The sequence below is a fragment of the Chelonia mydas genome, chromosome 1, assembly GCF_015237465.2.
Source record: "Chelonia mydas isolate rCheMyd1 chromosome 1, rCheMyd1.pri.v2, whole genome shotgun sequence".
NCBI lineage: Eukaryota > Metazoa > Chordata > Testudines > Cheloniidae > Chelonia > Chelonia mydas.
The window spans coordinates 92,069,063-92,082,245 of NC_057849.1; the positions used below are offsets into that span (position 1 = coordinate 92,069,063).

General features: G+C 45.2%; 1 protein-coding gene across 1 annotated transcript in view; it reads left to right on the forward strand.

Annotated features, from left to right (window-relative positions):
• Positions 1-795: 795 nt before the first annotated feature.
• The window catches only part of GPC5 (glypican 5), a 545,513-nt gene continuing 533,125 nt past the window's right edge, over positions 796-13,183 (forward strand). The window contains exon 1 of the mRNA XM_037913674.2: positions 796-2,032. Coding sequence (XP_037769602.2) covers positions 1,879-2,032 — 154 coding nt within the window. The 5' untranslated portion in view covers positions 796-1,878. The remainder of the gene's footprint in view (positions 2,033-13,183) is intronic.

Sequence of the window (13,183 nt, forward strand, 5' to 3'; positions counted from 1 at the left end):
TTTTGATCTTATTTAGTGTCATAAAAATAAAGGGAAGTGTAACCACCTTTCTATATACTGTGCTATAAAATCCCTCCTGGCCAGAGGCAAAATCCTTTTACCTGTGAAGGGTTAAGAAGCACAGGTAACCTGGCTGGTACCTGACCCAAAATGACCAATGAGGGGACAAGAGACTTTCAAATCTGGAGGGGGGGGGGGAGGCTTTTGTCTGTCTGTGTGATACCTTTGCCAGGAACAGATGAAGGATGCAGGCCCTACACCTCCTTTAAAGTTGGTAAGTAATCTAGCTAGAAAATGTGTTAGGTTTTCTTTGTTTTGGCTTGTGAAATTCGCTGTGCTGGAGGAAATGTGTATTCCTGTTTTTGTGTCTTTTTGTAACTTAAGGTTTTGCCTAGAGGGATTCTCTGTGTTTTAAATCTGACTGCCTGTAAGATTATCTTCCATTCTGATCTTACAGAGTTGTTCTCTTATCTTTTTTTGTTCTTCTAATAAAGCTCTGTTTTTTTAATAATCTGATTGGGTTTTTTGGGTGTTAAAAATCCAAGGGTGGTTTGTGCTTATCTTGTTTATTTTCAAGCCTCCCCAGGAAAGGGGGTGTAAGGGCTTGGGGGGATATTTGGGGGAAAATAGGAACTCCAAGGGGTCCTTTCCCTGTTCTTTGTCTAAATCACTTTGTGGTGGCAGCATACTGTTCAAAGACAAGGCGAAATTTGTGCCTTGGGAAAGTTTTTAACCTAAGCTGGTAAAAATAAGCTTAGGGGGGTTTTCATGCCGGTCCCCACATCTGCACCCTAGAGTTCAGAGTGGGAAGGGAACCCTGTGAATCAGGGTTTAAAATAATGTATTTAATCATTCTCTGAACATTGAAATTTTGTGGGCATTTTCCTATTATCCCAGCTCCTGAGCAGAATCTGATTTTAAAAACGATCCTGTGTTCTATTTTAAACCAAAACCAACCATTTAAGCATATTTTTGTCTTTTTTGAACTGACTATAAATCTATGCTTACTACAAACAAGGAGGATAGAGGAAAATATTTTGTTTTTGTTTTTTTTTCAAATTCGTTTTCTTTGTGTATCTGACAGCATTGTGCTACACTGTCAACTCAGTGTAGGCAAACAGAAAAAAAAAAAAAAGACACCCCCCCCCTTTTTTTTTTTAAATAGAAAGTGCGATTTGTAAATCCATAGCAATTGTCAGGGATCTTGGAACTATTTTTTTTCTTTCTAAAGCCTTAGGAGATTTCAGGTTGAAGGTGTCCTGTGAAGGGTGCTCTACATCCCAGTCTATAGGCAAATCTTTTAATCCTGAAGCCCTGCAACGAACTCCAACTAATGAAGCTGCTTCCATCGCTACAGGTGCGGGTGGAAATTAGAGGGCAGGCTTAACTCCCAAAGCTACTCCGAGGTCTGTGAGGCGGCGTGGGAGTTGCACAGTACTGCAGCAATGAGGTTGTCTTGCTGGAGCAGGGCGTTTGGAGGGTGTTGCACCCTTATGCTGATGAGGTCAGTGGGGGGGCGGCGGTTTGCTGGGAAGGCGGGGCAGGCTGCAGTACTCTGGTTTCTTCTCTCTCCTGCAGCACAGAGGTGCCTGCTGTAGTAGCACCGGTCGGACCCGATGCGAAGTCGAACGTGCAGCCTGTCTGACAGAGGCAGGGACAGCGGGCGGTTCCCTCAGCATCCCCGCGGCGGCGGCGCCAGGTGAAAGTAGCTGTGAGAAATTCTCCCCACGCTTCCTGCTCCGGCTGCTGCGGGCAGCTGTGGCTGCAGGCTCCCGAGTGGCAGGTGTTGCTGCGTGGCAGGGGACGGGCGGCTGCGGGGCAGGGGGCTCTTGGGGCAGAGTTTGTACAGTTGGCTGGAGGCTGCTGCGCTGCCCGGAGATGGGAAGGCAGAGCCTGCGCTCGGGCATCCTCCTGTTGGCGGCCCTGGTGTCTCTAAAAGGCGAGAAGCTGCCAAGCTGCGAGGACGCTCGGAAAGTTTTCCAGCTGCTGCAGATCGGCCCAGCCAAGGGGCTTCCGGAGACCCCGCAGGCAGGTAAGAGCGGGCTCCTCTCCACAGGGCACCGCTGCAGGGCGTGCGCCGCCTTCCCCCGGGAGAGCCAGGGCTTGTGCACCCGGGGACGCAGCATTTCGGGGCAGTGTGAGGAGGGGCTGGCAGCGGGCGAGGGGTCTGAACTGCATGGGGCGGGGTATTGGGCTGGCCCCTTTTCGGCCCGAGTGGGCGACTCTGCCTTGGGTGGTGGGCGTCAGGCGCAGGCAGGGCTGTGCTCCGCGCCTAGCAGGGCGCTGGTTGATTGGAGAACGCAGAGTTAGCAAAGCCCAGACTCCCTCAAGCAACTTCCTGCGGGCGGGCGGGCTCCTTCCATAGCGCTGCTGTCCTTACCCCCAAGCCCGCCCGGCCGCTCTCTGGAGGTTTTCTTTCTGCACGGCGGCGTCTTGGCTGCGGGAGGCTGGGAACCGGAGGGCAAAGCCGTGCGGGCAGGAGCAATGGTACGGTAGCGGTCCTGGACGGATGGCTGGCTCCTCTCGTCCTTTCCTCGGGCAGGTGGCGCCACCTTCTTCTTGGGGAAATGCTGAGCGAGGGACTCCCATGCCCCAGCAAACCTGCTGCAGGTTTTGAAATGGTGTCACTACCTGTGGTTAGTCAGTGGGGCTAGTCTCAGGAGAAAACATGGGTGAACGGTAGCGGTCAGCCTTCCATATGGGCCCATTCCAGCCCAGGTTTGCCCAGCGTAACACTGCAGCGTGAATGGGGAGAGGGGTATGTAGGAGCTGACCCCTTGCTGCATCGGGGATGGAGAAAACAATGCCAAGGAGAAACTATAAACATGGAACTCCTGGGTTTGACACCAAATTAGGGTGACTGTATTTCCCAGACTGAAAACAGACCCCTTGTGGGGCTGGCCCATAGGGTGCCCCTTCTCTCCTCCTCCGCCGTATGTGGCTGGCCCTGTGGGGCACTGCCCCAGCGCTGCTCGCCTGACCTCCCCCCAACATTCCTCCATGCCTCCCTAGGGGGGCTGTGCCCGGAGATTTTTTTTGGGGCGGGGGACTGGGCATTTGTTCCCTTTGGAACAACTGATGATCAGGGACGTCCAGGACTAGACTTAAAAAGGGAACAAAATGGAACCAATAGTCACTCTGCACCAAATCCAAGTGAAGGGGCTTTTTCGTGGGAATGAGACTTTACAGGGCACCAGCAACTTGGAAGGAGGGGAAAGGAACAAGAGAACTCCTTACTCCCTGAAACATCCCTTACTGGGGATGGATGGTGAAATGCCGTGATTACATGGGGGATTTGGCCCAAATTCAGCCATCAGTAGCCAGCCACTGATATAACTGCACTACTGAATACACCCAGTGTAGACTGGGGAAAATCACTGTGAGCCATGACTTGAATCTGTGCAACTCAAGCAATTTCAGGGAGAATTAAGCTTTGTAAGTGCAAATAACAGGTAGTGGCTACCCAGCAATGGCTGTAGGTGGGGCAAATAAGTAAGGTGCTAGTTAACAGAGGTACCTGCAACTTTAAGTTAATATACTTGGTATTTGCATTACAAATGAAAATTCATGAGATTACTGTGATGAATTGAAATGACCCATCCTTGCAAATAAAAGTGGTGTGAGTATCTTTACTCAAGTGAATAGTTCCATTGATTTCAGTGGTACTACTCCCACAGGTAGAATTACTTACATATGCCAGTGTGTGCGGACTCAGGAACTTAGCCCTGGTCTACACTACGAGTTTAGGTCGAATTTAGCAGCATTAGGTAGATTTAACCCTGCACCCGTCCACATGACGAAGCTATTTTTGTCGACTTAAAGGGCTCTTAAAATAGATTTTGGTACTCCTCCCCAACAAGGGGATTAGCGCTAAAATTGACATTACTGAGTTGAATTTGGGGTAGTGTAGATGCAATTCAATGGTATTGGCCTCTGGGAGCTATCCCAGAGTGCTTCATTGTGACCACTCTGGACAGCACTGTCAAGGTTCCTCCCCCACTCTGAACTCTAGGGTACAGATGTGGGGACCTGCATGAAAACCTCCTAAGCTTACTTTTACCAGCTTAGGTTAAAACTTCCCCAAGGTACAAATTAATTTTATCCTTTGTCCTTGGAATATCCACTGCCACCACCAAACTCTAACTGGGTTTACTGGGAAACGTAGTTTGGACACGTCTTTCCCCGCAAAATCCTCCCAACCCTTGCACCCCACTTCCTGGGAATGGTTTGGTAAAAATCCTCACCAATTTGCATAGGTGACCACAGACCCAAACCCTTGGATCTGAGAACAATGAAAAAGCATTCAGTTTTCCTACAAGAAGACTTTTAATAGAAGTAGAAGTAAATAGATATAAAGGAATCACCTCTGTAAAATCAGGATGGTAGATACCTTACAGGGTAATTAGGTTCAAAACATAGAGAATCCCTCTAGGCAAAATCTTAAGTTACAAAAAAGACACACAGACAGGAATAGTCATTCTATTCAGCACAGTTCTTTTCTCAGCCATTTAAAGAAATCATAAGCTAACACATACCTAGCTAGATTACTTACTAAAAGTTCTAAGACTCCATTCCTGTTCTATCCCCGGCAAAGGCAGCATACAGACAGCCACAGACCCTTTGTTTCTCTCCCTCCTCCCAGCTTTTGAAAGAATCTTGTCTCCTCATTGGTCATTTTGGTCAGGTGCCAGCGAGGTTACCTTTAGCTTCTTAAACATTTACAGGTGAGAGGATTTTTCCTCTGGCCAGGAGGGATTTTAAAGGGGTTTACCCTTCCCTTTATATTTATGACAAGCACTTTCAACTCAGATGCACTAGTCAGGTACACAGGAAAAGCCTCGGGAGCTTTTGAATTTCATTTCCTGTTTGGCCAGCATGGCGAGCTCATCAGCACAGGTGACCATGCAGTCCCCCAAAAGTGGGGGGAACTGGATCTGATCGCTGTATGGGGAGATGAATCCGTGCTATCAGAACACCGTTCCAAAAGACGTAATGCCAATATATATGCCAAAATCTCCAAGGGCAGATGTGAGGTGTTTACAATGCTCACAACTGCAGCGGTGAGCGGAGCGGGCTCCCGCTTGCAGTGCTATGGCGTATGCGCGGGCAATCCAGGAAAAAGGGCGAGAAATGATTGTCTGCCATTGCTTTCACGGGGGGAGGGAGCAAGGGAATGGTCACTGACGACACGTACCCAAAACCACTGGCGGTTTCCTTGTCCATTATCTCAATTTTTTTTAATTAATAAAGAATGCATGGTTTCAAAACAATAGTTACTTGATTTTGAAGGGGGGAGGGTGGTTGGCTTACAGGAATTAAATCAACAAAGGGGGACGGGTTTGCATCAAGGAGAAACACACACAACTGTCACACCATAGCCTGGCCAGTCATGAAACTAGTTTTCAAAGTCTCTTGTGATACGCAGCGTGCCTTGCTGTGCTCTTCTAATCAGTGTCTGGCTGCTCAGAATCGGACGCCAGGCAATTTGCCTCAACCTCCCACCCCGCCATAAATGTCCCCCCCTTACTCTCTCAGATATTGTGGAGCACACAGCAAGCAGCAATAACAATGGGAATGTTGGTTGCGCTGGGGTCTGACCAACAATGCCAGCGAGCTTTTAAACGTCCAAAGGCACATTCTACCATCATTCTGCACTTGCTCAGCCTATAGTTGAACTGCTCCTTACTACTGTCCAGGCTTCATGAGCCATGGGAGCAAGGGGTAGGCTGGGGTAGGTGAAACTGCACGGTGCTGCCGGCTGGGAGAGCAGCCTGAGGCAGAAGCCTCCAGCTCGCAGGAGATCAGGATAGCAGAGTTGCAGCAGAAGCGGTGTGGACTTAGCAAAACGCCACTGATGAGGACGGCTAGCAGTCATACTGCACCATCTGCTGCAGAGTTGCAGCGGAAGCAGTGGAGCCGTTCACCATTGATGCGAAGGCGCCCAGGAGCTGCTGCTGTGTGGCCAAGGCAAAAGAGCAGGAGCCCTGGAGCTGTTTCATGTGGAATGTGCGCCTGCAAGACTTCTTCACCAGTGACAAAGGACAGGAATATGATACACCTAAAATCTAAAAAGACCTGCACATTTCCCAGAGTCACTACCCTTGATAACAGAATGTCAATGATTGCATTGGCTACTTGGATCACAGCAGCCCTCATAGTAGACTTGCCCACAACAGCAGTGGTGACGGTGAGCTGAGTGGGCTCCCGCCTGCAGTGCTATGGCATCTGTGCAGTTAACCTAGGAAAAAAGCCACGAAATGATTGTCTGCCGTTGCTTTCATGGAGGGAGGGAGAGAGGGAGGGGCGACTGACAACATGTACCCAAAACCACCCGCTGACAATGTTTTTGCCCCATCAGGCATTGGGAGCTCAACCCAGAATTCCAATGGGCAATGGAGACTGCGGGAACTGTGGGATAGCTACCCACAGTGCACTGCTTCGAAAGTCTACACTAGCCACGGTACTGTGGACGCACTCCGCCGATTTAATGCACTTAGTGGGGACGCGCGCAATCGACTGTATAAAACCGCTTCTGAAAAATCGACTTCTATAAAATCGACCTAATTTCATAGTGTAGACATACCCTTAGACATATGAAGATTGACCATCACGGGCACAGTCTCACAGGAAATGTTTTCTGTAAATGGGGAAGCTATGATTAAAAATTATCTTAAAACGGTGATAGTTTCTTCTTCTTCCCAGGCCTGGTCTACACCAGAAAGTTTTACCAGCATACTTATATCAGTTAAAGAGGAGTGTGTGTGGGAGGAATCACATCCTTAACTTACATTGCAATGCTGGCAAAAGCCCTACTGTAGTTATATTGGCAAAAAACTCTCCTTTTGCTGATGTAACTTATTCTGTTTGGGGAAGTAGTTTAAGACAGGGCCTAATAACATCAGCCACGCTATCAGAGCCTCGTTCACCTGCACATCCACCAATGTGATATATGCCATCATGTGCCAGCAATGCCCCTCTGCCATGTACATTGGTCAAAGTGGACAGTCTCTACGTAAAAGAATAAATGGACATAAATCAGATGTCAAGAATTATAACATTCATAAACCAGTCGGAGAACACTTCAATCTCTCTGGTCACGCAATCACAGACATGAAGGTCGCTATCTTACAACAAAAAAAACTTCAAATCCAGACTCCAGTGAGAAACTGCTGAATTGGAATTCATTTGCAAATTGGATACTATTAATTTAGGCTTAAATAGAGACTGGGAGTGGCTAAGTCATTATGCAAGGTAGCCTATTTCCCCTTGTTTTTTCCTACCCCCCCCCCCCCCCCCCGCCCCCCCAGACGTTCTGGTTAAACTTGGATTTATGCTGGAAATGGCCCACCTTGATTGTCATGCACGTTGTGGGGAGAGTGGTCAGTTTGGATGAGCTATTACCAGCAGGAGAGTGAGTTTGTGTGTGTGTGTGTGGGGGGGTTTGGAGGGGGGTGAGGGGGTGAGAGAACCTGGATTTGTGCTGGAAATGGCCCACCTTGATTATCATACACATTGTGAAGAGAGTGGTCACTTTGGATGGGCTATTACCAGCAGGAGAGTGAGTTTGTGTGTGGGGGGTCGGAGGGTGAGAAAACCTGGATTTGTGCTGGAAATGGCCCAACTTGACGATCACTTTAGATAAGCTATTACCAGCAGGAGAGTGGGGTGGGAGGAGGTACTGTTTCATGGTCTCTGTGTATATAATGTCTTCTGCAGTTTCCACAGTATGCATCCGATGAAGTGAGCTGTAGCTCACGAAAGCTCATGCTCAAATAAATTGGTTAGTCTCTAAGGTGCCACAAGTACTCCTTTTCTTTTTGCGAATACAGACTAACACGGCTGTTACTCTGAAACCAGTTTAAGATATAGTTATACTGTCAAAAGGACTCTCTTGCCTATGTTAACTGCATCTTTGCCAGGGGTATTTGCCAGTATAGTTCTTCAGGGGTATCTATATTGGCTAATGCTTTTAAGTGCAGGCAAGACCTAAGGGAACTTGTTTTCTCCTCCTTTACTGAGGAAATGAAGTTAGTGGTATGGTGTACCATAGACTTATGCCTAAAATCTCATTGTAATATTTAGTATTTTAATACTCAGATACAGATTGTTTGTAAACTATATTGATGGTAATATTAAGAATGGGCTAAGCCTGAAATATTTATGGAATTATAGTACTTTCATTTAAATCTTAGCTTCCTATGAAATGTGGAAACATAAGTCACATTCTTTAAATCTCATTAGACAGTAAAAATGTCCTTAGCTACAGATTGTATTGTCAGAATGTAATGATCAAAAAGTGGACAGATCATTTGGAAGGACGTATTAGAGATGGGCTTGAACCAAATCCTCAAAGCTGAACAACTCTCCCTCTGGGGGAATTTGGATCTAGATCCAAACCTTGTAGCTAGTGTGCATCTCTAGTGTTGCTTATTTAGTTAAATGTGAATAATGTCAGTTTTTTGAGATCTTATCAATTGTATTAAGTGATAGCTGTGGGTTGATATGTTGATAGGACAAAATGCCAAGAGAATAGAGACATAACTTTCACACTTTACACAGTGGGTTTTAGTCTTAATGTTGTAAGGTTCACTTTCTGGATAAGCAGTTAGGAATAGGCCTTTTGGTAAAGCTTTTCTGACAATATATAGAAATATGTTCAATATATATTGCTTATTAGCTGTGTATTTTACTGTTATTGAGAACATTTTGAAGCATGTTTCACTGGATATTCTAGTATTGCCAATAATAGCAGTTTACAAAGTTATGGTTCAGATAACCTTTTGGATTAAAAATATAATGTTGATTCTCAGACCAATGGAGAATATTTCTAGAGAGTGGGGAGGGATGCTTAAAGGACCCTGAGTTAAGGGGGGGAAATCTTTCAAACGTAATGCACTTGTCAAATGCTTTGTGTATTTGGGTAACTCGGATGAATTAATTTTAAAACTCCTAAGGTGCCTTAGGCATTGGGCCTAATCTTGCATATACTTAAGCATGTGTGCAATTTTACTCTTGCGAGAAATTCTCATTGGGGCCTAGTCTGTAATGAAAGACAGTGACATGTTTCAAAATAACGAAAGTAAGAATCTGACAACTGCATATTGGAGATTTATATACACACACATATTGGGACAATCTTGTATTGGGACAACTCATGTGAGTAGGGGTCATTTGCTGAGTAAGGATTGCAGAATTAGGCCTTGTATTTGGGGTGCCACACACTGAAAAAAATGCAGCTGTGCTCCTGCGGTACACTCAAAAACAATGTAATTCAGTAAGTGAGCCTCTTTCATCCCTGGTATAACTATGTTGTAGTCAGTGGAGTTACACCAAGGAAGAATTAGGGTCATTTTGTTCATTTCAGATCTGAGTGTGTGATCAGCGTGTTTTCCCCCTCTCTCCTTTTTAATAATATAAAAACCAAACAACCCTTCCATGAAAGAGAACTATACTGATGTAAATTTCACTAAGTTTACTTAGTCTCCTTAACTATGATTTGCTCAATGATGCATAAGTCTGTGTTCAATCATTGTGTATCATATAATAAAACACTTAAATACATATGTAAGGGGACTGTTGCCCCTTTACTAACAGTCAGTGGGGGTGTTTTGGTTGGCTAGCTCCCAGTACTAAAAGGGGAATGGTCTATAGGAAATCAGGACCCTGAGACTGACAGCCCCCAGGAACAATGGGGAGAGGCTAATGCTCCAGGTCAGCCTGAATGACAGGGCGGGCAGGCTAATCAGGGAGTCAGGAGGCCAGGGAGGTTCTGTCCTCCGTGTGAGCTGGATTTGCTTGGGTCAGACAGAGTGGAGCTGAGCTAAGGAGAAAGCAGGGGCCCAAGCTAAGCTGGGGAGCAGAGCTGGGCCAGATCCAGAGGGACCAGAAAAGCAGCCCAGAGAGAGCAGACCCTGGCCTGGGAGCAGAGCTGCAGCCCTAAGGCCAGAGGCACAGCCCAGAGAGAGCAGACTTGCCCTGGGAGGAGAGCTGCAACAACCAGAGGCAGAGGGGCCAGAGAAGCAGCCCAGGGAGCTGGAGGCAGAGCAGCAGCAGCAGTGCAGAGACAGAGTGGTGCAGCTGAGGCTGGAACAGTCTGGAGCTGGGTGTGGTGAGCAGCTGGGGAGAGCAAGGGGGACCCTGGGCAGCGGGCCCAGCACAGAGAGACGTCTTAGCCAAAGGGCTCTGCAGGCCAGGCTTGGATTGTAACCCTGACAGGGCGGGGGTGATACTGGGAAGAAGGGTCCAACCACTTAGAGCCAGAGAGCGTGTGGCTACCACCAGAGCAAGTGTCCAATCCACAGCATCCCTACAGCACAGCCAGGGCCTGAGAAGAAGGCCTGGGACTTACAAGGAACAGACTGTGAACTGCCCGGACATTCCAGAGACACTGTTTGTGATGTTCCCTGCCACAGAGCAGGTTGATGTGTTTCCTTTAACCTTTCCCATTTTTCCTTATTTTTTAAAATTTAATTATTGATTAAATAACTTGCATTTGCTTTAACTTGTATGTAATGGTCAGTGGGTCAGAGAAGTGCCCAGTGCAGAGAGAGTACCCTGGAGTGGGGACACCCTAGCCCCTGTCCCTAGGTGACCACAGCAGGGTGGGGGTCGAGCCCCCCAGAAATCCTGGGCCCAGCCTTGTTGGGGTTACGAGGACTCTGCCAGACAGGAGAGTGGAAGGGAAGTCCTCAAGGGCAGGGAGGCCACTGGGTAAAGGAAGTGGGAGCGAGGACTCAGATACTTTCGCTAGCCCACTTCACCGGGGTAGTGCAGAAGCCAGGAAAGTTCCCCACAAGAGTGGGACTATTCCCCTGCTTACACATAGCTCTCAGAACACTTCACATTTGCAGTCTGTGCTTGAACTCTTTGGCTATTTGCCTAATTTTCTTAATGGTAAAAGTGTTGTAATTGTATTATCTTATTTTTTCTGTAGTCTTAAAAGACCTTTCTTATGGTAGTTGAGGACTTCATACGATGATATACACTGAACTCAGTGTTAAGTGTAAAGAATAAGCACTCATTCCAGTTTCATACCAGCTGTCCCTGACCCCACCCACAAAATTTCCCCCAGCACTTCTTTATGTATTTTTAACAAAAATCACTTTTTAAATAGTTCAGTTACGAGTAACTGTAAACTAGATTCAACTCTGGTTCCCTGGTGCATGGTTCGAGGCTACAGTTGCAGAAGCATTTACTGTAATCCAGGTGCCTCCCTCTTGTGGAGAAAATGTTTCTGGTAGGGCAGGGAGACAGAAAACAAAATGGCAAATGCCTTCCAGGTTTAAAATGCTGAATTCTGTGGCATACTGAAAAGCTGCCATATTCCATGCTGCCATGGAATCACAAAGTCCAGGGAGTACTGACTGAGATGAATGGGGCAGTTCATATTTATTAGAGGTGTTGTTTCAAGCTCTCTGCAGAGTCACGCAGGAATCATTACATTGGTTATGCTCAGTTCACCTTCTGAAGGTTATCTGTGCAATCACAGATACAACTAAAAAAAGAGAGAACTGCTGAGATTGAACAATACAGTTATTCTGTGCCAAGTGGTGAATTCCATGGCAAACTCCTTTGCTACAGAACTGTGTAATATATGGGATGCTAATAGTAGACAAATGGATAAATGAGGCAGGCAATGTAAAGATATGTACTTGCAGTGATGCTGTTCAATCAGTAGAAGACTTTTTGTGGTATATGCAAAGCTCCAGAAAAGATGGAAGCCAGCTTGTTTTATGCCTATTGTGCAGGGTAGATTTTCATGATTTAAATCACTAGTCAAGAAGACTTGACTTAATCATGGATTTCTACATAGAAGTGCATTCTTGTTGATTGTGATAACCTTAATACATATTCTTCACAACTCAGATGTAAGTTTCATTTTTAGAAGGTACACACTAAACATTTTTAAAGTGATTTATTTTGAAAACTTTTCAGATTAGTTTTACAGCTCTATCAGAAAATGAATGATTGTTTGGTTATTTCATTTGCCAAAGGTAATTGAAGCAGATAGTTCACCTCCCAATGACTTCATAAATATCTCCAATTCAACAGGTTAATCATTAATATTTGGAGGATTTTCTTGACATGCTGTACTAGGAGGAGAACATCCAATGAAGTGACCTGTAGCTCACGAAAGCTTATGCTCAAATAAATGTGTTAGTCTCTAAGGTGCCACAAGTACTCCTTTTCTTATTACCAGACAGACATTTAAATTGTTTTATTTAACTAAAACAACAACATTATGTATTCTGGATTTTTTTCTTCAACAGCAAACATATAATATTTTAACAAAACAATGAATTATTGAATTTAGTTAAACATTCAAGTTTTTTAAATTCAGGTTTCTTTTTGTTAAAATTGTTTAACTAAAATAGTTTAAAAACCAAAACCAAAAATTAAATTGACTGTCAGCCAGGTCAACATTAGAAACTTAAAATATATTGGCTTCTGCAGCTAACTCAGTTGTTTTCACCTTCATTTTCCTGTTTGTTCATAATCTGGAAAAGAAAAACAAGCTTTCCTGCTTTTTCAGGTCCCAAATGATTTCTCAATTTGAAATGAATTAGTCCAAAGGAAGAAAATATTCTTTCTACATCGGCAGAAGAAGCTTCTGCTGTTAAAAGTGAGATTATTGCTTCAACAGTCTCTGAATCCAAGTGCTTAAGTTACTTCCACTAGTTCACTGGTGTGACTTTCTTTAAAACATCATCAGCAAACATATATTTCTTGAATGGTTCATCCTTAGCTCTGAGGTTTATTATAGTTGGCATTATGGAGGGATGGTTGCTGGATGTCCATGTCATAGCCAACTCCTCTTCTTCAGCAGTTAAGGTTTGACCTTGGTACCTAGTATTGAGAATGTTTGCAAGAAAATGAACTGGAGATAATGCTTGTCCCATTTGTTTTTTAATGCTTGTAATTTAACTCTGTCATTGCATATTTCTCTTTTTAAGATCTCACTCAGTTCCTTCCAAATTTCAACAGCATCACCAATAAAATAGCTATTTCCCTGCATTTTGTTCAAGGCTACAGGAATAGGCTTCAGGGTACTCAGCATGTGTTCAACATTGCTTTTAAGCCCAATGTTGAAAACTTTGACTGTGACAGTGCCATCTGTTTTTTTTTCACGATTTTGTTAAATAATTTCTTCTCATCTTGCATACATTTGCAGCATTGTTTGTGA